Below are 26,371 nucleotides of genomic sequence, written 5' to 3' on the forward strand. Positions count from 1 at the left end.
AAGCTGGGTGCTAATTATTCACTACCGGAATCCTCAACTTTGTCGAGTGTTTTTATGTTTGTCGAGTGTATTTCCTTAGACACTCGACGAACAAGTTCTTTACCGAGTGTGAAAAAAAAACACTCGGCAAAAAAAAAACACTCAACAAAGAGGGGGTTTGCCGAGTGTAAAAAAAACTCTCGGCAAAGATAATGTTTGCCGAGTGTAAAAAAAAACACTCGGCAAAGAAATAAAATCTTTTTTCTGGAAAAGGAGAAGAAAAAAAATAAAAAAAAAACTTTGCCGAGTGTTCAGATCTAGAACACTAGGCAAAGAAATAAAATATCTTCTTTAACACACCCAGCGCTCCACCCTCCTTCCTCTGCACCTGCCCCCAACGCCCCCTCCCCTTCTTTCTCGGGTAGCACGCATCCGGCCCCTAGCGCCCCTCCCTTTTCTTCCCCGGCCCTCAGCGCCCTCGCCCCTCCCCGTCGACGCCCCTCCCCCTCCTCTCCTTCTCTTCCCCGGCGGCGACCGCCCCCTCCTCTCCCTCTCTTCCCTGGATCCGGCGGCCTCCCCCTCTCTTCCCCGACGCTTCCCCGGATCTGGCGCGGTCGCCCCCTCCTCTCCATCTCTTCCCCGGATCCGGCGAGGCCGCCCCCTCCTCTCCCTCTCTTCCCCGGATCCGGCGGCCTCCCCCTCCTCTCCCTCTCTTCCCTGGCGCTTCCCCGGATCCGGCACGGCCGCCCCCTCCTCTCCCTCTCTTCCCTGGATCCGGCGCGGCCGCCCCCTCCTCTCCCTCTCTTCCCCGGATCCGGCGGCCTCCCCCTCCTCTCCCTCTCTTCCCCGGCGCTTCCCCGGATCCGGCACGGCCGCCCCCTCCTCTCCCTCTCTTCCCTGGATCCGGCGCGGCCGCCCCCTCCTCTCTTCCCCGGATCCGGCGTGGTGATGGTGGACGGTGGTGGCGTGGTGGTGGTGGGCAGTGGTGTCGTGGTGGTGGTGGGCGGCGGTGGCGGCCGGTGGTGGCAGCTCGGGCGTGGCGGGTGGTGGCGTGGTGGTGGTGGCTCGTGGCGGCGGCCGTGAAGCCGGGGAGCGAAGGCGAGACGGAGGGCATGAAGCTGGGCCGCGGCGTAGGGGAAGGGCGCCGCTGAGGAGACTGACAGCGTCCGGCGGAGACCGGCCGGTGGTGGCTTTTTTATTTTTATTTTTTTTTGGCCGGCGGAGAGCGTCCGGTGGTGGTTTTTTTTTTGAAAAAAATGTTTACCGAGTGTATTTTGGGCACTCGGCAAAGTCTTCGCCGAGTGTCCGACAAAAAACACTCGATAAACTAGCGTTTGCCGTTAAAGGGTTTGCCGAGTGTTGTTTGCCGAGTGTAACACTCGACAAACCCTTTGCCGAGTGTTTTTGGGGCTTCGCCGAGTGTCCGTGGCACTCGGCAAAGCTCATGTATCCGGTAGTGATTATTTATTCATACAGTACGGTTTGGTCCCCCATGGTCTCGGCTAAGGATGGCAACGGGTATATACCCGTCGGGTATCGCCGGAACGTTCTCTTCCCCGCTACGGAGAATTCATCCCGTCCCCATCCCCATTAACTGTCTCGGGTATAGATTCTTGCCCATCCCCGTACCCGTCGGGTATCGGTCGGGTAACAGATACCCGACGGGTACTGCATACCCGATAAACAAGGACACTTGGGGTCGCAGCTTTGCAATCGGAGACGTTTCTTCTTCACCCGGGTATAAGTGTCGGAGTCTCGGAGATGCCGAGGAGAAGGAGCGAGGTTGCGAGGAGGACGAGCAAAGGTGGCAGAGAGACCAAACTGAGGAAGCAAGGGGCACGAGCGCTTGTGAGACAGGCATGCTTGTGCTGCTGGCAGAGATGGTGAGGAAAAATTGAACGAGGGTTCCTAGAATACACAAATTATATATATGACTGTTCAGATTTGGACCAAAATATCTATGTTGAGCTTCTTTGGGCCTAATACTCGCATGACAGCTCAAATAGTCGGGTTCCCCAACGGGTAACGGGGACGGGTAAACAGGGAACGTTCCCGTACCCGCTATACCCGTCGGGTATGGATTCTTGCCCATTTAGATCCCCGCGGGTAAAGATATGATCCCATCCCCGTCCCCTAATGGATCAAATACCCGTCGGGTATCGGGTATCGGGTCCCCATTGCCATCCTTAGTCTCGGCCAAACGGAGGAACTTCCATTGGTGCCAAAGGTCAGTGTTCAAAAGCTCCCCCTTGCCTGTGGTTGACTGTGCTGGTTAGATACTACAGTTGCTTTCTAAGACCTATATCGAAAAGTGGGTTAGTTGTGTATGCCCATGCATGTCCATGGTTTGACGAGGAGGGATCACGCAACGCTGCACCGGGGTCCGGGTACGCCCATGCCCAGACCGCTACGTTCGGCTGCTAGCTAGCTACGGCGGCCGGCGCGGCCGCACACATATATATATTTATTTATTTATTTGGGGGAAAAAGGAGGATGGGATGGGATGGAGCATAAGATGTCGTGAACACTACTTTTAATTGGGCCTTGTTTAGATTGCCTCAAAATTTTAAGTTTTTTCACTTTCTTCATCACATCAATTTTTGGATGTATGCATGGAGCATTAAATATAGGTAAAAAAAAAAAACTAATTATACAGTTTGGTTGTAAATCACGAGACGAATCTTTTGAGCCTAGTTAGTCTATGATCGGACAAAGTTTGTCAAATACAAACGAAACGTGCTACAGTGTCCAGATTGCAAAAATTTGCAATCTAAACAAGGCCTTTGATGGGTTTCGATTTTGATTCCCGAAATTAGCGGTGCTCATGCAAAAACAGTAGCATCACCATGCTGCGACCAAGGACGTGTATTTGGCTACACGTCCATTCCATTCCCCTCCCTCGGTGTGCCAACAGCATCTGGTATTTTTTTTTCGCCTGCCCTTTGGGATTATTATTCGTCCCATTTCCCTCCTGAAACAATGAATGAATAGATGACAGGGATTTATCTTCGAAAGGGAGGTGAACGCGGGGAAGGAAGGAAGGTATTCTTGAAAGACACCGTGTGAGGAAAGAAGGTGCCTTTTTGTTTGCATCTTCATGCCCAAGGGCCAAGGCCAATCCAATCATCTCAAAGTTCGGCAGGCACCATGCAGCTTCTCCACTCGTCCCGATCCTATTCCTTTTCGTATATGAGGATGAGCAGTACAAGTTGCAACTTGGAGCTTTCAGCTTTCCTAGTCTGACCTCGCACAATGCCAATATATATACTTTCGTTTATTATTATAAATCACTTCAATCATTGGCGGAAAAACATTTGTTAGACGTCCTTCGACCAACCTTTTTTTAGCAATCAGGGAGGAATGGGAATCCATTCGATTTCGTGTTTGCAACAACTGTCAACTGCAATCAACAGGGGACCATCTTTTCTTATCTTCTCGGGAATTCGTTGAGTTCAGACTTGGAGCCCAGCCCAGAGAGATCCATCCTTGAACCTATGTAGTGAGCCGAGATGTAATCCACACGGGTCAATGATCTTCCTGAGAGACAGCCCACGAGAAGAAATCTCGCTTGCCTTTCTGGCCCATGAGAGCCCATTCGTAGCTCGGCCCACGTAAAGAAATCACTGATCACAGACAAAGCCGCAGAAAGCCCAAACCCGCATCTACTTCCTACTCCCACTACCCGAAGCCGGCGGCGGCGGAGGAGGAAGCAGGCAGGCCATGGCGTCGTCGTCGGCCCCGGCGGCCGTCCGCGAGATGCAGAAGGATCTCGAGGTGCAGGCGAACGCCCTCAGCAAGATCCAGAAAGGCACGCGCTCTCCCCAATCCCAGACCCCCCTCCCTCGCCGCCGCCTCCGAACCCTATCTACCTCTCTCTCTCTCTCTCTCTCCTCTGACTTCCGCTGCTCCTTACTTTTTTCGCAGACATCGCCAAGAACCACCAGGTCCGCAAGCAGTACACCATCCAGGTCGGCGAGAACGAGCTCGTCCTCAAGGCACGCACCGCACCCCGCGCAGCTTCCTCGCCTCTTAATAACTCTCAAGGTTTTGCTGATTTCTTCGCCGTGAGTGCCTTACTCGATCCGTGGCTGTGGCTGCTTGCTTGCAGGAGCTGGAGCTGCTCAGCGATGGGGCCAACGTGTACAAGCTCATCGGACCGGTCCTGGTCAAGCAGGACCTCGCGGAGGCCAAGGCCAACGTCAAGAAGCGCATCGAGTACATCTCCGCAGAGCTGTGAGTCGCTTTCAGCTGGCCTAATTTGTGGTTTCATTCATCAGCTCACAGTGCCTTCGTGTTGCTGTGCTGAGTTTGTGGGACTGGCTATTTTGCAGGAAGCGGATGGATCGGGCGCTCAAAGACTTGGAGGAAAAGCAAAACAGCAAGAAGGAATCGGTATGTCATTGCTCCTTAGCTTTACTGTGACTTTTACTAGGTGGTATACAAAATTTGGTATCTGCAAATAATTGTTTGTGCAAACCTTTTGAATTTGACTTTAGTTCAGTAGCTGAGAAGCATGATATGAATATGCCATCTGTGTGATTTTGGACCCACTACAATATCTGCTTATTCAGAGCATTCCTGATGTTTACCCTTTTTAGAATCATAACTGCCAGTACCATTTCTGTTATATCCTTTGTGTGGAAATCAAAGCATGCTCCCTAAAATCCCAAATATGAGTCCAGTTGGGCTTGGACACAAGAATTAAGGTGAGTGGTACATTGACTATATTGCACATCAATCTTTGCTAGAGTTAGTATGGGTGGAAAGTGTGTTGCATGGATTTGTATGCATTTAAGTAGGGGTAGCATGGAAGATGAAACTAAGAGGTGCACTAGAGTTATCATGGACTTATATTTGGTGCATTTGGAAGAATGTTAGATGTACCTAAATTTGGGGTCGGAGGGAGTATATTTAATTAGGCGTGCAACAATTGTGATAATAAACATTAACTGTGTACACAAACAAGTCTGGCAAAGAATAGTTCACCGTGGTAGGATCTGGATAACATGGCATAGTGCTAGTGCTGTAGTATGATAAAATGCTAGTGCTAGGGCTTATTAGATCTCTATTTTCCATGCAAAACTGGTAAGTTCAATGAGTTTGGTTTGACTGCCACACAACACAGGAGGTCGAAAATCATTCTGTTTTTGTGTTAGACAATGTCCGAGTATCATTATATATCTGTGCAACATATGTGCAACATTGGTGTTGTCTTATATGTGGTCTCCATGTAATCTTGAGTCTACTTATCAGACAACCTGTACAATGAACTGTCTTTTGGGCTGTCTTATAGGAACTCACAATTTCTTAATTTGTGCATAGAAGAAAAAGGAATGTATAGTTCCTTATTCTTTGCTTATTCAAATGAAGATTCCCTATGTCTTAACTTGAGATCTGTCCAATAGCAACATTGGGCTGCCAGACATAAGCTGTGCGATGGCTTCATCTATTGCCTTGATATGTCCTGCTCAGTCCATTCTCTTTGCAAGAAGAGGAAGCAGCAGCACCTTGACTAAACAAAACATGCGGTGACTTCATCTCAAAATACAGCTTGAAGTACAGAACTACTGATAAGCATGTTGGCCAGATTTATTGCCTTGACTTGGGAGCAGATACTATGGCTCTGGAGAATGATATCAGTAGTGAGAAACCACTATCGAAAGCAACGTTAGGTTAGCAGTTGCCTAAGCAGTATGCTATTGGCAACTGAGGGAGCTGCATCCAGCTAGATAATGAACTTTTGGCAAGCTGCAGCACCGAGGCACTTATCTGCTATTCTCCTTAGGCAATATGATATGTTTGTATGTATTGTGCTGACAAATCATACGAGTAAAATACACAGACAAGCCTAATAGCCTATACACTCAACCTGACTGGCTGCAGCCGATCAGGCCCACTGTAGCTACTGTTCTTAAGAGATTAATCTAGTATTGGTTAACTTGCATGGATTGGATAATTGAATTGAAATAGGATCACTAGTTGTGGCTCCAAGAGTGAATCCTCAATAAACTTCATTTAGGATGACAAAAGCATCTCCAGCTCATTTTAGGTTTCTGCTTTTGCCTTGTATTACATTCCATAACTCAACTTGATGCTTTACTCTAATTTGATCGGTAGCTGTTCAGTTTGGTTGGTGACCCTAGTGAGCCTGCCAAATTTTGGCTGTGCCCAGAAAATTTGGCATCCATTTGTTTGAGGTCAAAATTTGGGGCCATGACCCTTAAAATATGGCTGGTCAAAATTTTTCTGTAGCTAAGTTGGGCAGAACTTGAGTGGCCAAAATGGAAGCCGTAATTGTGGACAGTTAAATTTTGGTTTGTTCTTTAACGAAAAACTATTTTGCTTGCCCTGATTTTGGCACTGGCTTCCAGGGTCACAAACCACACTGCTGAAGTTACTGCTGCTTCTTTTCTTTTGGAGTATGTGGCAGGATGATAGGATTGAACTGCATGCCCAAAATTTTTCAGCTGGTTTCTTTTATGTGAAGACCTGAAAAATAGTGTGTAATTTGTATTATGGGTACATGTATTTTACTGGTGGTGTCGTAGGACGTCCAAAGATTTAGGAGGCATTCACTTCAATTAAAGTTTTTTGGGTGCATATTCTTTCAGTAGGTGCACAATGCCCTGTTCGCTTGGCTGATAAGCCATGGTTGAAAGTATTGTTGGCTGATTTGTTGTGAGAGAAAAATACTGTTCGTTGGCTGAAAAAGTACGGCTTATAAGCCAAGCGAACAGGGCATTTCTCTGATTCATCTTCTTATCTTTTGTTATGCAGATATTCAAGTTGCAACAGAGGATGCAGGCTGTACAAGCTAAGGCTTAGACATCTGTTTGTTGGTTGCAACTAGTCAAGTCCATGCTGCATTTCACCCCCAATACCCTCCAGGTTTTGTCGTGGGGAGGAATCAGATGTCTGATGTTCTCGTCTTGACAAAGAAAAAGAAAGAAACGGTTCCTAGTGAATTACTACGCTATTCTGTATGCTCTAATGTAAAAGTGTGCCTCTAGTAGAACTGTAGAAGATGTAGCTATCAGTGTATCGTTGCATTTTGGCCCATGTTTGCTTCTCAATCAAATATGACTTGATTTTCATTGCTTGAGTGAGCTCATGCCTATCAGAAACTGTAACGCGTAGTAATGGTTTTTAGTTGGTCTAGTGTTGTCTTATGGTTATGGCCTCTCTGAATTTTGCAAAATGTTTTTTAGTTGGTCTAGTGTTGTCTTATGGTTATGGCCTCTCTGAATTTGTACGGACTACGTCAGACAAAGGGGCAAGTCCCATCTGAAAGAGAGAGAGAGAGCAGCTCAGTTTGATGGCCTCCAGTGTGCACGGTGCAGACACAGGCGGAAGAAGCCCAGGAGGTCAGTTTGATGGCCTCCAGTGTGCACGGTGCAGACACAGGCGGAAGAAGCCCAGGAGGAGATATGATGCGAGAGGAGTGTGCTCTGCAGCGTGCCCATTTGATTTGGTCTCTAACCTCGCGCACATGTCACATGGCACCTTCTCACATCACAGAAAGGCAATCACCCGACAATTTTATATGGCATATACATGTCACCTTCCCATAATGCACTCAGCGCGCAGGAAAATGAAGGGACGTCGGATGGGATAGGATTTTATCGGACGGTACCGAGTGGCCTAGCAGAAACACACCACACTCGGACCGTATCGTTGCAGTCCTCCGTCTACCTCGTCTCGCCACGAATGCGTACCCCGCCCCCATCCGTCTCACCCGTTCGAGCGGCCCAGCAGAAACGTGCCGCACTCCCACCGTATCGCTGCAGTCCTTCCCCGTCTGCCTCGTCCCGCCATGCATGCGTACCCCGCCCCCATCCGTCTCGCCCCACCCTGCGCCCGCCGCTTGTCCCCTTGACCCCCTCTCTCTCCGCACGGGGCGGGGGAGGGGGGGGGGACCTGGGAGCCGGGATGAGGACGAGCACGCCCCGTATGCAAGACCCCAGGCGCGTCGCGAGCCCATCCGCCAGCCTCCGGCTCGCAGCTCCCCTTCCCTCGGCGCACAGGCCATGCCCCATGACTCTCTGAACATACCTCCAACACATGAAACACTTGCAACATGAAGCAATTGAATGCAACATAAGTCTGAAGCAGATGAAACATTTGAAACATACACTTGCAACATGTGTGTGAAACATATGCAACATTAAGATAAAACACTTGTAACTTGCAACATGAAAATACTTATTGCAACATAAGACTGAAACAGATGACATATTTTGAACATACTCTTACAACATATGTGTGAAACATTAGCAACATCCGAATAAGCACACTTGCAACATACGTCTAAAAAAGCAGATGAAACATTTGGAACAGACGCTTGTAACATACGTGTACAACCATTGCAACATGTGCAACATCATGATCTATTTTTGCAACATCCATATGAAACACTTGCAACATACCTCTAAAACATCTAAAGCAACTGAAACATACTCTTGCAACATGTGCTTTCAACGCAACATCTCCTTACTGCTCGATAGAATGAAGGCTCGTCGGTGTGTGTTCACCGAAGGTAGCGGCCCGACGACGCTTGCAGGCGGTGGGCCGGTAGCAATGGTTGCACGTCGCGGAAGGGAGGCATTGGCCGCACGAGCAGCGGGAAGGCCGCGGTCGCGCGACTTGGAGAGGGCAGCAGCACGCCACGACTTGGAGGCGGCCACACGCCATGCCTGGGAAGGGCAGCGCCTGAGTGCTACGCCTCGGAGGGCCAATGGTCGTGTGCTCGTGTGTCAGAACCGCCTAATCTAATGCCTCCTAGGAGCGCTCGTCTTCCATTAGACACTAAGCACTCGAAGGAGGACACCAAATCACGCGGTCCCGTCGGGCACACCCCATGGGAGAACCCGAAAATCCACATTTTTGCCATCAGGATCACAAATGAGAGAATAAAGCTTACATCCTTCTTAACCATTTCTTACATCACTTCATATGTACATCAGAGTATAACATTTATTATAACAGCGGAACGTAATTATATTATCAGAGTTATGATCAATTTAATGTAACAGCAGAATATAGACATGTGATCAGAATTGCAACGAAAATAATCATCTATTCATGGCATGATGAAGCAGTGATATGTAAACTATGAAAACAGATTATAAACTTTCATTTATAAAAACATTTAGTGAGAGTTACAAATAAAACTACGATCACAGCGTAAAGGAAGTCATCTCTGAGCCCACCAACAGGATTCCACACACAATGGTAGCTTTAGTCTCCACCTGTCACCTGCAACAGGGGGAATAAAATCCTGAGTACTCAATTGTACTCAGCAAGACTTACCTGACAGGAGAAAAGAAAAGACTCCAAGGATATGCAAGGCTATCTGGTTTGTGGGTTTATTGCATTTGCAGAAAGCATTACTAAGCATGCGTCCTTATATTCGATTTTTATTAATAGCCGCATTGGTTCATTAACTAACCATTCTATGTAAGCACCTGTGCTACTTTAAGCAGGTGGTAAGCAATCAGATTTCCTTTTTCCATCTTTCATCTTTCAGTTCTTACTACGGTGCTAGGCATAAGACAAGCCATACAGACTCGGCGGCGATTCATGAACCAATGTGCCTAGCTGGGTGCCCCGAAAACACACGCCCCGCTTATACCCAAGGCATAAGCAGGACCAACCCATCACCCTTCTATCCTGGGGTCCTAGGTCTCCGTCCAAACTGGGACTCCAAGCCCCCGCCCCTGAGTCCTGGACTCAGTATAGGGCAAGGACCTCCTCCACCAAAAAGAAACCCTAACAGTCGGTCCGGAAAGAGCCAGAACCCACGACAAGAGAGCAACAAGTCTTCCAAACGCCTATATCCAAGTATGTGCTCGGGACAATAGATCTATGACTTGCCTCGATGGCTTATGCAACGACCGGTCCTTAACCGACACAGACAGGGAAAGCAGTGTAACCAAGCCATGCCCCGCGTCCATGGCGACACAACCTCTTACACCCACCAATACCCAAACCATATCCCTGCCCGGTTACCATTTTTCCTTTCCACCATTTATATTGTCCAAGTGAAAATAATACAGTAATATATTTCCTATCTCTCGCGAGTGACAGCCATCACTCGACTTTTACCGGAGTCCTATAGCATAGCATTCTACACGATCCTATCATACTAGTAAGACTCATAGGATAAAGATATATGCAAGTGGGTTTTATTCAACTCCTTAAAACTTAATGTACAAATATAATTTAAACTACAGAAAAGTAGGGGTTATGTACCGGGGCTTGCCTGGGTAAGATGTATATTAAAAAGTTAGTATTTGCATCGTCAGATCATCCACCATCATCTGAATAGAAAGCCCACTACATCATCTCCTGAAGAGAATACCATCTGCAGATTCCCAATCATCCTTCAATTGATCCGTTGATCCATCATCGTACCTATATGATATGCATTGATGCAAATCCAGCGCGGGCGGCGTCGGGAGCTACGTAGCCACGACAGCGCTGCGGCTCGGTCCAGCACGGGCCGCGTCGGGAGCTGCGTTGCCACGATGGTGTTGCGGCAACCTGAGCCTAGGCGTGCTCACAGGAGGCACGGCGTCGGTGGCGAGTCGCCTTGGAGCAGCAGCGGGCGGAGGAGGTGACGTGGGGCTGTGGTGGTGCGGCACGCGGAGACGCGGCGCTGATCGAGGGCACGTGCGTGCTCACGCGCGGTGGCCGGGCGACGGCGGGCGCGGGGCGCGGCCAAGAGTCGACCCTCGGCGAGGTTCACCATGTGGCGGTGCGGCGAGGTGGAGCTGTGCGTGGGGGGGGGGGCAAGGGCGCTGTGGGAGCTCGCCAAGGTGGGCACTGAAGGACCCACGCGGCCAAGGAGCTCATGCACAGGAGAGGCAGCGGGGCACGGGCGCCTGACCATGGCGGCGGACCGAGGCGGAGGGGGAAGGAGAGGGGACACCGATGCGGAACGCGTGGGTGCTCACGAAGGAGAGCTGAGCGGAGTTCTAGGGCGAGATGGCTACAGCTACACACGGAGGAGCAGCATCGGCGTCATGGGGGAAAAGCAGGAGCTAGACCCTGGCTCCAGCGTGGGAAGGAAGGAGCGGCGCGTGCTCTCTCTCGAGGAGCAGGGAAAGGAGCCGACGCCAGGCATTGAGCGCAAGGGGTAAGCAAAGAAGCAAGGACATGCTATCGTTGGATGGCTGGCACTGCGGATAAGGATGTTCAATGCTTGTGTGCGTTCCTTGCTCTGGTAAGAGGAAAAGGAAGACAGAGAAGCAGAGACAGACAGATAAGACAGAGACAAGACAGAGGTAGACAGGGGCAGACACCGAGAGAGTGAGATGGAGAAAAATAGGACGATGACATTTACACGACTCGGCCATCTTTGCCCGCGAAGTAGCATGACGAGAGGACTCAACTTAGCTGGATGCGAAGACAGACCACGGTTGAGCGACAGTGATGGCACACGTGCTGGAAGCCTAGTGAGTGGTAAGTGCTACATGTAGAGTCACTATGCTTTGTACGGCAGGCGACACATCAATCGCCAGCTGTCGCTGCTTCTCATGCTACTGATGCTGAAATAATAATAGTGAATGCAGGGGCAACGACGCGCGATGCAAATAAATCAGGCGACTGATTCAGAACAGGGGAAAACAACACCGTCGTACCGGCGAGGCAGGTGGGACGAGTGGCCAGCGACACTCTCGTTTTTATTTCTATTTCGTTTTAAGTTTTAACCCGATTAACTTCCACCAATAATTATTCCACGTAAAAGTCCATACTTCGCACTAACCCATAGAGACAAAATATTTAAGCGCTATTTAGTTACTTTGCTCAATATAGTTTGCTAAAATGGCATTTTAAACCTAAGCTCAATATTTAAATTTTAAAATCCGAGAAACTTAGTTCTAGAAATTTTTCTTAGGCCCAAATCGCGGTACTAAACGAGCTCATAACACCAGGGGTGTTAGGCGAGCGAGCATATAAGAGCAATAGGAAGAGAAACGAGTGGATATAAGCGGTTTTTTAGAAATGAAGGAGCGTGGGTTATTAGGCTGGTGTCGTGACCCAGCAAGGGAGCGTCTAGGTGGACGGACGCCCAGGTGAGAGTGTGCTCTGCTTCGTGCCCATTTGATTTGGTCTCTAACCTCACGTACATGTCACATGGCACCTTCTCACATCACATAAAGGCAATCATCCGACAATTCGCTACATGTTCCTGCCCTCTCACGCGTCTGGATCTAAGCTTCCGCCTCCACCGCCCACCCTCGCTGGTCCCTCTCCCTTCCCCTCTAGCATCTCGCCGGAGGCCGAAGGGAGTGGGGATCTATCATTTTTGTAAGTTTTTCTAGTAGATCGAGTCATTAGGGTTAGGGTTTCTCCATGTCAAATTTGTTGGCATTGGAGATTTATCTCCTCCTCCTCCCCGGCGACGGTTGAAAGGATCAAGATGCCCAAGAGAGGGGGTGAATTGGGCTAATTCTAAATTTCTTTTAATAATTAAGCCCTACACTTAGCCCATTTCACCCCCTCGTGCCAAGAAGTGTTTCTATTGTTCTACCGCATAAAAGTTTTGCACCCTAGGTTCCAATCCTACTCTAGCATGATAATTCTAAGAATGTAAAGACATGAATTGAATTACTCAAATGTAAATGCTCAAAGCAAAGAGAAGGAGAGGAACACAACGATGTTTTTTGAGGTATCAGAGAGTCGCCACTCCCCACTAGTCCACGTTGGAGCACCCACGCAAGGGTGTAGCTCCCCTTGATCCGCACAAGGATCAAGTGCTCTCTACGAGCTGATTCTTTGATACTCCGTCACAGTGAATCACCCACAACCGCTCACACCATGATTTGGGTCATCCACAAGCTCCGCCGGATGATTACCAAGCTTCCAATCACCACCGAGCCATCTAGGTGATGACGATCACCAAGAGTAACAAGCACAAACTCTCACTTGACCAAGACAAGCCTAATGAGAAAGGTGGATGCACACTTGCTACTCCCTATGCACTAATGAGGTCCTTAATCTTAGATTATCAAATCTCAATCACCCCACTAGGCTCTTGCTCTTCCTTGCACTCCAAAGATGTTTCTTAGTTGAACAAATGGGCAAGATAGCTAAGTTGGATGAGTATGAGAAGTATATATGCTCCCCACTTTAAAACATAATCGTTATTGTCCAACTCAGCAGTTTTTGGGGTGACCTGATGTGGTAGAACCGCCTAATCTAATGCCTCTCAAGGGTACTTGTCTTCCATTAGACACTGAGTACCCAAGTGAGGACACTAAACTACGCAAATCTGTTGAGCACGCCACAAGAGAGAACTCGAAAATCTATATTTTTCCATCAGGATCATAAATGAGAGTGTAAAGCTTACAACATCTTTAGTCATTTCTTACATCACTTTATTACAGTAGCAGAATATTACCTCAATTGTTTATAGCAGCAAAATATAATAATGTTATTAGAGTTTTCAGCGGAAATGTATATAACGACAAGTTTAAGCGCTAACATGAGGAACATTTATATACATGGAATGATAACAGACTGTAATTCTTTTCCTTTGCAAAAATATTTTCTGAAAATTTTGAATAAACTCTACGTCAACAACGTAAGGAAATCCTCGCTGAGCCCACCAGGAGGTTTCCACACACAAAAGTCATTTACCATCCATCGGTCACCTGCAACAGGGGGAATAAAACCCTAAGTACTCGATTGTACTCAGCAAGAGTTACTCGACAGGAGGAAAATAAAAGATTCCAAGGATATGCAAGGCTTATTTGGCTTGTGGGTTATTACATCTGCGGAAGCATTACTAAACGTGTGTCCCTAAATTCAATTTTTATTAGTAGTCATCATTAGTTCATTAACTTACCATTCTATGTAAGCACCTATGCTACTTTCATGCAGGTGGTAAGCAACCAGAACTATTTTACCATCTTTCATATTCTAGTTCTTACTATGGTACTAGACCATAGCCAAGTCGTACCGTCTCACAGAAACGGCAATTCGCGAATCAATGTATCCCAGCTAGGTACACCGAAACACACGCTTCGTTTGTACCCTAGGCAAAAACAAGACCAACCCATTCCACTCCTATCATGGGGTCTAGGTCCCCATCCAAACTTGGACTCCAAGCCCCCACACTTCAGACCCGGTCTCAATATGGTGCTTAGACCTCCACCTTTCCCCGCCTCCAATTAGTCGGTCCGGAAAGAGCCAGAACCCACGACAAGAGCGTAATGAGCCTTCTCGCTCTCATAAGCAAGTATGTGCTCAGGATAACAAGTCTGTGACCTGACTACCATCTATAGCAATGGACGGTCTTCAATCGACATAGGCGGAACAAATACAACCAGAGCCTTGCTCGGTTGCCTAACCAAATCCAAATCGAAAGCACAGTCCCGCCCAATCTCCAATTATCATCCATATATATTCCATGTGATAGTTATATGATAATAAGAATAATAATATATTTCCTATCTCTCGCGAGTAGCAGCTAATCACTCAACTTCTATCGTAATCCTTTAGCATAGCAATCTACACGATCCTAACTTACTAGTAGGACTCATAGTATAAGGATATATGCAAGTGGGTTTCATTCAACTCCTCAAAACTTAATGCACAATATGAAATAAAGTGCAGAATATTAGAGGTTATGCACCAGGGCTTGCCTGGGTAAGATATAACCAAAGGTTAGCACTCCATGGTTGTGACATGATCATCAAGGCATCATCTTTTTAGCTACTCCAGATGACTCCGTGATCCATCGTTGTTCCTATTATGATATACATGGATGCAGCACAGAAAATGTAATTAACCAACGACAACCGCAACTCTAAGAATACGATTATGCCTCTCACGCTAATGAGCTAGCTTTAACAGCTAGCGTACTAGGCTATGTATCCATGTTGTCGAATAAGGCGTTATTTCCCGATAAGCGTTTTAGTCCTACAATCCAAGGTGTTTCTTTATTTCATTTCTTTGATTTAATATATATTCTCACTAGGGCTCATTAGCTATCTTAGCAAACTAATTATTATAGAGCTACAAAAATTACAGTGAGCACCTCATAATGTTAGGAATTTACTGTGAAAGTTTTAGAGTCAACACTATCCCCAATTTATCACAACAATTCCTACAAGTTTATATTTTAACAATATTAAGTATCTCAAAATAACTATATTACTCTTGAAAATACTATGAAACTATGTGAACAAAATATACTAGCAGACATATCATGATTTTAGAAACCTAACAAAATTAGTTTTACAATTTTTGGCCAACTACACAAATTTTCATTGAATTTACAAGTTTGCCTTAGAAACTAAATTAGAAAATGCTCAGCGGCAACCAATTCGGCCCAGTAGCTCCTAGGCCCAGCACGAGTGTGGCTACATGCATAGCAGGCTGGCCCAACAAGCGCCCCATGGCGGAAGCGCTCCGAGATGGCCCAAGCGGAGCTGGTCACGTACGAGCCGGCAGGGCGGCGGTGCTCTGAGATGGACATCGACGTGTCACCACACCGCCGACGAGTGCCCTAGCCAAAATAGCGTGAGCACCGGATAGAGGGAGTCAAGGTGAGTTCGAGGTTACGAGGAATTGAACTGCTATCAACCCTACGGGCCTTGCCCCCAAACCTACCTGCTTGGCGGCGCACATGATCGACGGCGAGCAAAATGCCAAATTGCCAGTCGGTAGTGCTCGTGCGGGCTTGAGGAGGCGGGGGATGCCTAATTACTTCTTGTACTACTTTACGACACGAGGGATTGGACTGGGAGCCTGAGCTAGGGATTTAGAATGGGATGGTGCGCTACCACTGCTACACATCGTGGCCTGCGGCATCGACTTAACACGGACCGGCCAAGACATGACGAGGGCACAGCCATGTGGGGACATGTGAGGGGATAAGGACAGAAACGGGACAAGCAAGAGCACCAGGCATAGCGCACCAAGGCGACAATGGCGCGTGGGTGGCAGGGCAGCGGTGGTGAGATGGTAGCACTACGCGGCAACCAAGACAAGCGGTGACTCGGTGGGTAGGTAGAATGAGTGGCGAGACGGGTGCCACGATGATCAGACGATGACTGCCGCAGCATCATCTTGGCCCTGCGCATGGCCTGGCAGGTAGCGCGCACGTGGCAGCCACGTAGCAGCATTGCAGCTTAGTCCGGCCCTACTAAAAGCAACTGTGGCCGGCACAGCCTGACATGCGACCGGCAACCGACGAGGCCGGCCAACGGGGCAACGACCACGACCAGGGAACGACGCCATGCATGCTCGCATGGTGACTGTGGGGCTTAGGTCGAGAGACTGGGAATGACGCCATGCATGCTTTTCAAAGCAGACCGAAATCTACTTACTAATTCGACGAAAGCTCAACCAAGTCGACAAACCCAAAATCAACACTAACGACTAGCTGACGAAGATATTTCTACCACTAGAGGATGACCTGAGAGGAAGTAGGAGAGACGCCAAGATTGGTCCATCGCGTTGAATGCTAGTTCACGAATAGAGCGCCAACAACATAGTTACAACATGTTTTGACAAAATTTGGGCAATTTTTAAGAGGGCCGCATGACACCCAACACAACTACAACCTAGACCACGCTCAAGTGCTTTCTTAGAGGCGACCAACAGTACAAGAACATGAAGTTAGAGTTTAAAAAATTTTGTCAGAATTTGAATGTCAAAACGGCATTGTCTACTATCATTTCCAGACTTAGAAAAGGGCAAGGTCCGGTTAGAACTAACAACCATTAGCGCTTTCGTCATAATTTTTAACATGTCTAATCCTTATTAATTTCAACCAATAAGCATTTCACACAATAGTTCATACTTCATACTAACCCATAGGAGCAAAACATTTAAGCACTATTTAACTATTTTGCTCAAGATTATTCTCTAAAAATGACACTTTAACCACAATTTCAACTTCGTGCCGATTTAACGAAAAGTCCTGGTTTAAATTTCGGATTCGATTTTTGAGCTACCCAAAAGCACTAGTTAACCATGTTCACTTTCTAAAATTAAAGTTGCATTCCCATCTACAGTTTTTGCTCATCATTTTTACATAAGCACTATACATACGTTATATTTTGTTTTTGTTTACATAAATTGTTTTTCGTTTCCTGTGTGTTTTAACTTGTTAAAATTCAAAACTCGTTCGGCTAGATTCTCGGAGGCCTTAACCTAGGTGCTAAGCAAGCTCGTAACACTAGAGGTGTTACACCTGACGCACCGGTCAAAGTGACCGGACGCGTCCGGTCAGTAGCCAACGGCTACGTGGCGTCAGCCTATCCAAGAAGGCTGTTGGAGTGACCCGGTCAACATCCACCGAACGCGTCCGATCAGGAATTTTGGTCTCTGGACCCTCTCTGATGTTGACCTGAGGCTACAAACTCAGTGTCCGTCCAGTTACTGTTCATCGTCTGGTCCTCCCTGATAGTGAGGTCCTATTGCTACAGATACGACTAGAGGCGTGTCCGGTTCTAATCATTGTGCAGCGTCCGGTCGCTCCTCGGCTTCTGCTGTGCACGCTGATCATTGACCGGACGCAGCACCTATGAGTCCGGTCATCACTAAAACAGCGTCTTATCAACATTTGAGCCTTCATTCACTTTCATTTCAAAATCCTTTATAAATGAGGCGGATTCCAATTTATCTTTGGGTATTCTTGAGCTACCTAGTGCTAAATTTGACAAGTGTGCACCACACCTAACCCATTAGACTCACCTAGGTTAAGCTACTAGTTCATACCCCCTTAATAGTATGGCCAAAGGAAGAACAAAGTGCTAAACTACACTAAGTGTCTCTCCAACGCCAAACGACACTTAGAACTAGTCCTTCCTTGACCTTGACGTCTAACCTTTGAAAACCAAAATGATTTCCATCGATAGGGGCATGAAAACCATAATTGCCCAAACAATCATCATTACCATGACCTATCTCAAGTTGCCTCTACAAAACACACGTTAGTCACGGTAATCTCGTGTCATCATTAATCATTGAAACCCAACTAGGGGTCTAGATGTTTTCAATGGTGAAGGGGAAGGGTGCAATTGTATTCTCCATGATGGCTCTGTTGAAGATGAGGACAACAACTCCGTCGTCAGCAACTTCACCGGCTTGACGACATGGAGACCTTTCTTTTTGGACTATGACATTAAGGTGGAGATGATGTCGTCGTCATTGAATAATTTTCTCCGGTCTCTTCTCTGTTTTGTCATGGTTACATCTGGCCACGATAAAGGACTATGGAGAATAATTTTCAAATCAGTCTTCCTCGTTCTTCGGTGGCAGAAAGAAGAAAAAGGAAGACACCAGAAAGAAGAAGTTTCTCAACTCCGCCTTCATGAAAGTTGACCGTTGTTCGTTGGGCATTTGTTCTCAGGCCTTTTGCCGAGTGTTTGCCTATGTGGTCATCCATACTGCAAAGCGTCATACAGGTTTGGTTTTGAGATCTAGAGCTATTCACAGTGTGGGTACAATATAGATAAAAATCAGTTTCTGGATATTTGTGTCATCTAGAGTGCTTGTAACGTGTTGATGTACCCAGCTATTATCTAATATAATTCTTCTTTCGTCGCAAAAAAGGCAATCATCCGATAATTTTATATGGCATACATGTCACCTTCACATAATGCACTTAGCGCATAGGAAAAAAAACAAAACAAGGAAAGGGAAACCACCTGACCCCAAAATAAATTTGTGATGCTTTCTTTGTGGGTTACTCTCTCTATTTTAAATTATAAATTGTTTTAATTTTTTATGTATATTTTGCTATGTATCTAGACATATGTTATATCTAGAAAATTGATGTACCAAAAAAATAAAAGTGACTTATAATTTGGAACAAAGGGAGTACGGAAGAAAAGATTATTAGACAAGAGGGCCATTCATATCATATCATATATATACACACACACACACACACTCTTAGAAATTAGAAACTAGTGTCAGCCTAGATAGAGCGCAAGCTATCCATAATAACCTAATAGTCCCTATCATCTAACAAAATTAGGACCGCCTTTTTTTGGCCTTTTAAAGGCCTGTTTGGTTTCCCCTTGCTACTTAGCTACTAAACTGCCAAACAAACTGATTAAGGGAGTGTTCGACTGGTCTTATGAGCCAGCTTATTCGCTGGCTTATAAGCCATGGTACAGTATTTTTCTCTCTCAAAAAATCAGCCATACAAATCAGTACCAGTGGTGTCGGTGCAGAATGTGACCAACTAGTGAATATTTATAGTTTTGCTGTACGTTGTGATCAGAGGTGGCCTAGCACTCAATGACACAGGATTTATACTGGTTTGGGCAACGTGCCCTACGTCCAGTCGGGGTCGGTCGGTGACTTTATTCCTGAGCCCAGGTGCTCGAAGTTTGCAGTGGGGTTACAAACGAGAAGGAGAAAGATGGGGTGTACAAGAGGTCTGGTCGGCTCTGACCGGAAGGGCCGAGAGTGACAGGAACTTTGCTATGAGCTAGGTGTTCAAGCATGTGCTTACGGTCGGAACTTGGTGGTTCTGTGGTTGTGAGCTATCGATCTAAGGAACTCTAACCTACTGAAATTGGTCTTCGATCATTCGGTCTCCTCTGTTGGAGGGAGTGCATCCCCTTTTGTAGATGAAGGGGATGGCTTTACAGGTGAGAGGGAGAGGGTACGGATGTTTTTAAGCCTTGTTGCCCACGCTGATGAGGATCGGATAATGGTAGGCCCCCACAACACTATTGATGTTACTGTAGAATGTGAGGTGCACGTGGGAGGTGGCGTTGTCTTCTTCAGGAAGGGTTGACGTCAATACCTGCAAAAAACTATTTGATGCCTAGAGGTATGTGAGGAGCCTCGCTATGTTCACCCGGTACGGTAAATCCTGGTGCCCATACCGCTATCGATGTCTAGGGACACGTGGGGGGGGTTACCGTATAGGAGTTTTAGCGGCCCCTACAATACTATAGTGGGAGATGTCGGCGCCTACAATACTGTTTGTGTCAGGGTGGCTGCAGAGTGCTGTTCCGTGCAGGGTATGGTCCCTGGTATAGTGGTTTTGACTTGTGAGCCTTGCCTTGCCTTTCTCCGCACGCCTTCTGGTTCCTTCCGAGCAGGCGTCCCCGGTCGGATGGCTCTAGTCGTCTCTGAGTGCGCCGATCGGAGAAGAGCGGTGAGCAGGGTTCCTACGATCCTCGGTCGGAGGGATGCGAGGTCGGAGTCAGAAGTAGGGCTCGAGGTAGGCCTTCCGATCGGAGAGGCTGTCTGGAGGCGGCTGAAGCCCGAATTGAGTGCTCCGGTCAGAGAGGTGAGCCGAAGTAGCTGATGAGCGGGCGTTGTTCTTCTTGGGCCTGGCCTTTCGGTCGGTTGTTGGACTGTTCCTTTGCCATGTTGTTTTTAGACTCTTGGGCTGAGCCTTGGCGCAGAAGCCGGTCCCCGAGGGACCTTGGGTTTATGAACCCGACAGGAGCCCTCGAGCCCCCGGGTGATTCGGGTAGAATCGTCTGGGGTTTTTTGTCTTGTTGGTGGGTGCGCGCGAGCGCACCCGTGGGTGTAGTCCCCGAGCCCCCGGGCGGTTAGGCAGAACTATCTGGGGGTGTTCTATGCTATCAGGGGAGGTTTTCTGTTTTGTCGATGGGTGCGCACGAGCGCGCCTGCGGGTGTAGCCCCTGAGCCCCCGGGTGGTTTGGGTGGATCCGTCTGGGGGTTTTTGTTTTAGCGTGTGTGTGTGCGTGTTTTTTGTTTGAGATGGAATTTAACCAAGGCGTCGTTGCGCAGTCGAGGCATTTTTCAACTTACTGATCCTGGCGTTGATGCGTGCCATGGATTGGGCGAGGAAGTTAGTCCGAGTGTGAGAGAGCTCACTAATCCTGGCATTGATGTGTGCCGTGGATCGAGTGAGGGAGTTAGTTCGGTAGTCAGAGAGCTCACTGATCCTGGCGTTGGTGTGCGTCGTGGTTTTGAAATGGTTAGTTTGGGGGACAGATGTGACCGTGCCCGTGGGTCCTAGTGTCATGGATCCCTAGCCTCGGCGTAGCCTGGACAGCCGAGGTAGTTAGTTTTCATGTGAGTTCGGAGTCGTGGTCCCTTGATTTTTGGAGCGTAGTCAAAAATGAAGCCGTTATGCGAGTTTGGAGTCGTAGTCCCAAGCCATAGTCGGATGTCGTAGATCCTATCGATGTGAGTTCGGGGTTGCGGTCCCTAGATTTTTTTGGAGTGTAGTCGAAAATGAAGCCGTTACGCGAGTTTGGAGTCACGGTCCCAAGCCGTAGCCGGATGTCGTAGATCCTGTCGACGCGAGTTCGGAGTCATGGTCCTGAGGTTTTTGGCATTTGAGCCCCCGAGCCTTGTCGGACCTTCGTGGGGGTCGATGTGAGTTGTTTTTGCGTTACCCCATCTGGTTCCTCACAACCAGAGGGGCTGAGTTTCGTCGCTTGTCCTGATCGCTCGGGCTCGAAGACTAGCTCGGTGAGTTTGCTAATGGGTGTGATCGAGTGGAATCCGGGTCCGTCGTTCTTGACGGGGTTGGCATAGCCCTCTTGTGATATTCCACTACTCCTTTACCTGCAGCCCAATAGATGCCTGGGTCGTTCTAGAGATAGACTCGGGTGGCCTAATGGCCTCCCCTCGATGGAGATTCTATGGACTTGGCGAGAGGTTCAGGATCAAACAAGAAGGTTGAGATGACCCGGTTTGCCAGACCGGGCAAAGGCCGCACGGTGCTCATCTACGGTTTTCTCCCCTGGCTCTGTTGGTTACTCATGTTGAATGAGCCAACCGCCGCTTTGTGACGCAACACGGAGCGTTCTGGTGCATTTCGCTGCACGTGCGATGCTTAGTTCCCAAGCCCCCAGGCGATTCAGGGCCCGAATCGTCCGGGAGGCGCGGGCGTATGGAATAAAGTGCACATATGAATGTATGAAATGATTTATAAGGAAATAGAGGGGTTCGGTACTGCTCACCTCGATGGCTAAAGCGACAGGGTTCAGAGGGCTTTAGTTGGAAATGTTCGACCGGGACCTTGATGGCCTGGGTGACGGGGTTTTGGAAAGCTTCGGTTGGAAATGCTCGATCGGAACCTTGATGACCTGAGTGACGGGGTTCGAAGAGCTTCAATCAGAAACGTCCGACCAGGACCCATGTTCGTCGTTCATGATAGAGTCGGCATGGCCTACAGGGGGCGACCCTTCGCTTCCTTTCCTATCATTCAGTGTCTATCCTTACCTATCATTTGGGTTCTTCTAGGTCCGGCCTGGGGAAGCGGGGAGCTACCTGTGTGCGGTGGCGCTTTGGTTCCTGTGCCTGTCGTGTGGTAGTGGTTGATTGTGTGGTAGTGGTGGGCCATGGCTAGGCCACATCCCTTCTGATCAGGAGCCATTCCGTCGAGCTGAGCACGTCTCATCAGTCAGGGCATGTCCTATCTGCATTAAATGAAAAAGAGAGAAATTCTCGCCTCGTCATTCTGGCTTCCCCAATCGGCGCGTCCTTCCATAACCGCTACTCCCTTTTCCTTCCATAGAAGAGGGGAGAGGGTTTCCATTTTGTTCTTTTGCCTGTTCGTCATCTGCCGTTGCCTTCTCTCTTCCTTTTGGTCGTGAGCATTCCTAAGAGCCGCGAAGGTTTCTAGGAAGGGGAGAGAGCGGGGGGAGAAGAGAGGAAGTCACCGAAATGTTGGACTGGAGGTCGTCCACCGTGAGGGCATCGGTGCTGGAAGCTTTTGTCACGAAGGGGTTTCTACCGCCGCAAGAGGTGGCGCACTAGAGGGTCCCTGGGAAGGAGGAGTTCCCGCAACCTCGTCCCAATGAGGTGGTTTCTTTCCTTACCTTCCATGAGCAGAGATTAGGATACCCCATGCACTGGTTCCTACGTGGGCTCCTCAACGAGTGGGTCTGGAGCTGCAGCACCTCAATCCGATGGGGGTGCTGCACATCGCTGGTTTTGTCACCGTCTGCGAGGCTTTCCTTGGGATGGAGCCGCACGTGGATCTCTTCCGGCTCTTCTTCTCTGGGAGGGCTATGACAGTGGGGAATTTGGCCGAGACCGCATCGGTGGGAGGGTTCGCCCTGCAGAAGAAGCCGAGCGCGGGAGGTGTGTATCCCGTGTACTCCCCATGCAACTCCAACCGAGGATGGCATGGGGAGTGGTTTTACATCCGAAATCCAGTGGAGGCACCGTTTTCAGCGTTCACCGGTGGGAGGCCAGCGAAGTAGAAAAGTTGGTCGTGGGGTTGTGCCCGCACAGAGAGGCACAAGGTGGATGTCATCGAGGAGGAGCTGTGGAAGCTCATAAGGCTCGACCTCGATGGGGTGCGGGTGTTCCACACCCTCTTCCACCGCTGGGTTGCGCTGTTGGCAGAGAGGATGCGACCAATGTGGATGTACGGTGGCCGGTCGGACCCGGACCGTGTGTCGTCGGAGGACCTACTGGACGACGAGGTCTGGAGTCGCCTTGGCCGGGTGCTGCAGCTGATGCCCAGGGATACGGTCGCGGGGAAACCCATAGCATTTAATGCCTCGTTAGTGTCTAACCTGGTATGATCCTTTATTTTGTTCGTGTTTCTTCCTCTGCTTTTGCTGTTTATTGATCTCGAGGCATCTGTTCCATAGGGGCTTGAAAGGTACAAGTCCCGACTGCACCTTCCTAGGGGACCGAAGGGAAGGGCCTGGCAAGCCGCCCAGAAGGAGGCGGCAGATGCCCATAAGAAGAAGAGAACCAGGGAGGTTCGGCAGAAGGAAGAGAAGAAGAAGGAGGTCGCCCGGCGCGTGAGGGCCGGGGAACGTAGGAGCGATGTCGAGTCAGCACTTGCATTGGATGATCCTACGGACTTGGATGACATGGTCTTCTCTGATGAGGAGGAGAGTCAGGAGGTCGCCATGACCTCGGCAGAGCGTCGCGACCCTACGGCGGCATCCGTTGGCGAGGAGCAGGAGGCCGCGCGGTGTGTGGAGGTTCCTACGCCAAGGAAGTGCGCTGCAAGTGCGGACGTCGTAGGTGAATGGGTGGTGAAGCGGATGCGGTCACCGCACCCTTTGGTGGTGTTGCCAGTTCCGTCGTTGCCTGTGGCGGACGCGGCCGAGCGAGCCAGGCGGTCCGAGGAGCGGATTGGTACTCGTGTGCCAATGGGACCAGTGCCAATGCCTGGCTCATAGCCAGAGGAGGCTCTGCCTGTCATGGGAGTGGTCGAGCAGTTCGGGTGGTCTGAGGAGCAGACTAGTGCCCGAGCGACGTGTGACTTGTGGTTGGAGGATGCTCCGTCCGCTGCTCCGGTCGAGGAGTCCTGAGCCAGTGGTCGTAGTGACCGTAGGCCGGGCAGGAGCTGGTCAGGACGACTCCGCCCCCATCCGAAGTGAGGGGGTGTGGGTCATAGTCTAGGAGCGGCCCTCATCCTATAGGTCCGTTGTTGTCGGGGCCTGCCTTCAGGGTCGTGCCGCTCACCTCCCGATATGTTTCCCTTTGCTGCCCTTCAATCTTTTGCCGGTTGAGTCTTTTTGAAGTGTGACCCACCTATAATTTCTATCAGCGGCCGAGGGATGCTGGGGTTGAGCACTGCTCCAACCCCCGTGCAGGAGACTTGGAGGCCTACCCTGCAGTGTTCGCTCCCGGGGGTGGTGCCCCCCGGGGCGGCTACTGATAGGGCAGCGGCGCCGGTGTCGGTGTTGGCGGCGATCCCGGTGCCGATGGCGGGGGTTGCGTCTGAGGTAACCCTCACGGCCCCTCCTCCACCGGTCATGGTGGAAGAGACAAGGGAGGGTGAGCTCCCTATCTCACTGGGTGGAGGGCCGCATGGCTTATCCGTGCCAGCGGAGCTAAAGGCATCAGAGGGAAGGGTGACCGGGATAGAGTTGGGATGCCCAGCGGCATTCCACACGGATGAGGTCATGGAGATCCCATCTGATGATGAGGTGGATGTCGTGGCAGAGCCAACGGTGTCGCCACGGGAGCTAGCGGTGTCGCCACGGGAGGTGGCAGCGTCGCCGTGGGAGCTAGCAGCATCGCCGCGAGAGCTGGCGGTGGTCCAGTTGGAGGCTAGGCGCTCCGGTGGTTCGCCGGAGGGTGACCTAGAGTGGCCCTGCCCAGAGGACCCATCGAAGGCGAGGTTCGTCCTTCAGGATTCCTGGAAACGTCGGCTCTAGGACATTTTTGGGGGGCAAGGGCATGCCGCAGTGTCCGAGCTCACCAAGCTATTCGCGAAGCTTGAAAGCGCCCAGAAACAGGCTCAGTTCGCTCGGCAATTGGTTGAGGGTGTTTTTGGTACTTGTCCTCAACCTTTGAATCTTTCATTGGTTGTCTTTAGCATGCTTGTTTTTTGTAGGATATAAGGAAGATGTCGTCCCGCAAGTCTTCCTCCTCTGGGCAGAACATGCCCGGATGGCTGAGCTTGAGCGTCGGGTAGAGTCTGCTCACCGTGAGTCCTAGGACTGGGCGGCCGAGGCGGCCAAGGCGCGGGAGGAGGGACAACGTGCAGCGGAGCGGGCGACTGCCGTCGAGCAAGGGCTCGAGGCGACGAAAGCCCACCAGGCGGAGACTGAGGTGGAGCTATGGGCATCCCTGGCGAGCACCGAGACGGCGCTCCAAGAGGCCTTGGTGGCCCTTGAGCCGGAGCGGAGTGCTCTGGCATCGGAGCGGGTCACCTTGGAGTCGGAAAGGAAGGCCCTAGAGGCGGAGCGGAGGGCCCAGTCGAAGACGGACTAGGAGGTGCTCGTGCTCCGAGGCTGGGTGATGGTGACGGAGGAGGTGAACACCCGGCTGTGCTCGCAGGCGACTCGATAGGCGGAGGAGTTCTCCACCCTTGAGAATTCTCGCGCTGGTATGTTCCCTTTCTTTTTTCGTTGCGTTGGTTTTTTTCTTCAGCCTATTCCTAAGCTTGTCACCCCTCTCTCAGAGGTGGATGGAAAGGTAAAGACGTTGGAGCAGGACCTGAAGACGACTAAGGCGAGCCTCAGCCAGAATGCGGAGGAGCTAGCCAAGTCCCATGAAGAGCGACGTGCTCTTGAGGGAGACCTTGACCAGATCCGCAACGTTGCCCAGCTCGTCGTCTTGGAAGTCTTCGAGTCTGTGCCAAGCACTAGCGCGCCTACTGTCCAGCTGGCGGAGGTCCCGGACGCAGTCAAGGACCTTGTTAGGAGTGAGCTGTTTTATGGGGCATCGGGGGTGCTGACCTCGGTGGCGACGTACCACCCGAATCTAGACTTCGCTCTACGGTGGGTATGCTAAAGGCCTTAGCATGGAGGACATCCAGTCAATCGAGGAGAGCCTGCTGCCGCATGCGCGGTCGGTGTCGAAGCAAGTCTCTGCCGAGTGGGTGATGGATGTTAGCCGTGAAGACATGGATCGAAGCATGTGTGGGGAGGATGCCTCCAAACCTGTAGATAGCACGGAGCCTAGTTCGGGGGGGAACGTTGCCTTGGCCCCAATTGAGCCGAACGTC

The 26,371-nt window shown here is 49.8% G+C and overlaps 1 protein-coding gene across 2 annotated transcripts; it reads left to right on the forward strand.

The window, feature by feature from the left end:
* The first annotated feature begins 3,629 nt into the window (after nt 1-3,629).
* Nucleotides 3,630-17,809, forward strand: LOC136463165 (prefoldin subunit 6-like). Of its 2 annotated transcripts, XM_066462187.1 has the most exons (6): nt 3,630-3,787; nt 3,904-3,974; nt 4,088-4,212; nt 4,311-4,371; nt 6,757-6,823; nt 17,794-17,809. In XM_066462187.1, the coding sequence occupies exons 1-5, from the start codon at nt 3,700-3,702 to the stop codon at nt 6,802-6,804; spliced, it is 393 nt and encodes a 130-aa protein (XP_066318284.1). In that variant the 5' UTR covers nt 3,630-3,699; the 3' UTR covers nt 6,805-6,823; nt 17,794-17,809. The 2 variants fall into 2 exon arrangements, with proteins under 2 accessions (XP_066318284.1, XP_066318283.1); XM_066462186.1 differs by lacking the exon at nt 17,794-17,809 and having other exon boundaries at nt 6,757-7,075.
* Nucleotides 17,810-26,371: the final 8,562 nt, after the last annotated feature.

The sequence above is a fragment of the Miscanthus floridulus genome, chromosome 7 (genome assembly GCF_019320115.1).
Source record: "Miscanthus floridulus cultivar M001 chromosome 7, ASM1932011v1, whole genome shotgun sequence".
Classification (NCBI taxonomy): domain Eukaryota; kingdom Viridiplantae; phylum Streptophyta; class Magnoliopsida; order Poales; family Poaceae; genus Miscanthus; species Miscanthus floridulus.

Bases quoted from the DNA above. Each gene is read 5' to 3' on its own strand.
- LOC136463165 (XM_066462187.1), top strand. From the start codon at position 3,700: ATGGCGTCGTCGTCGGCCCCGGCGGCCGTCCGCGAGATGCAGAAGGAT. The intron at 3,788-3,903 runs GCACGCGCTCTC...CTTTTTTCGCAG, and splicing joins CCTCAGCAAGATCCAGAAAG to ACATCGCCAAGAACCACCAG. The intron at 4,213-4,310 runs GTGAGTCGCTTT...GCTATTTTGCAG, and splicing joins GAGTACATCTCCGCAGAGCT to GAAGCGGATGGATCGGGCGC.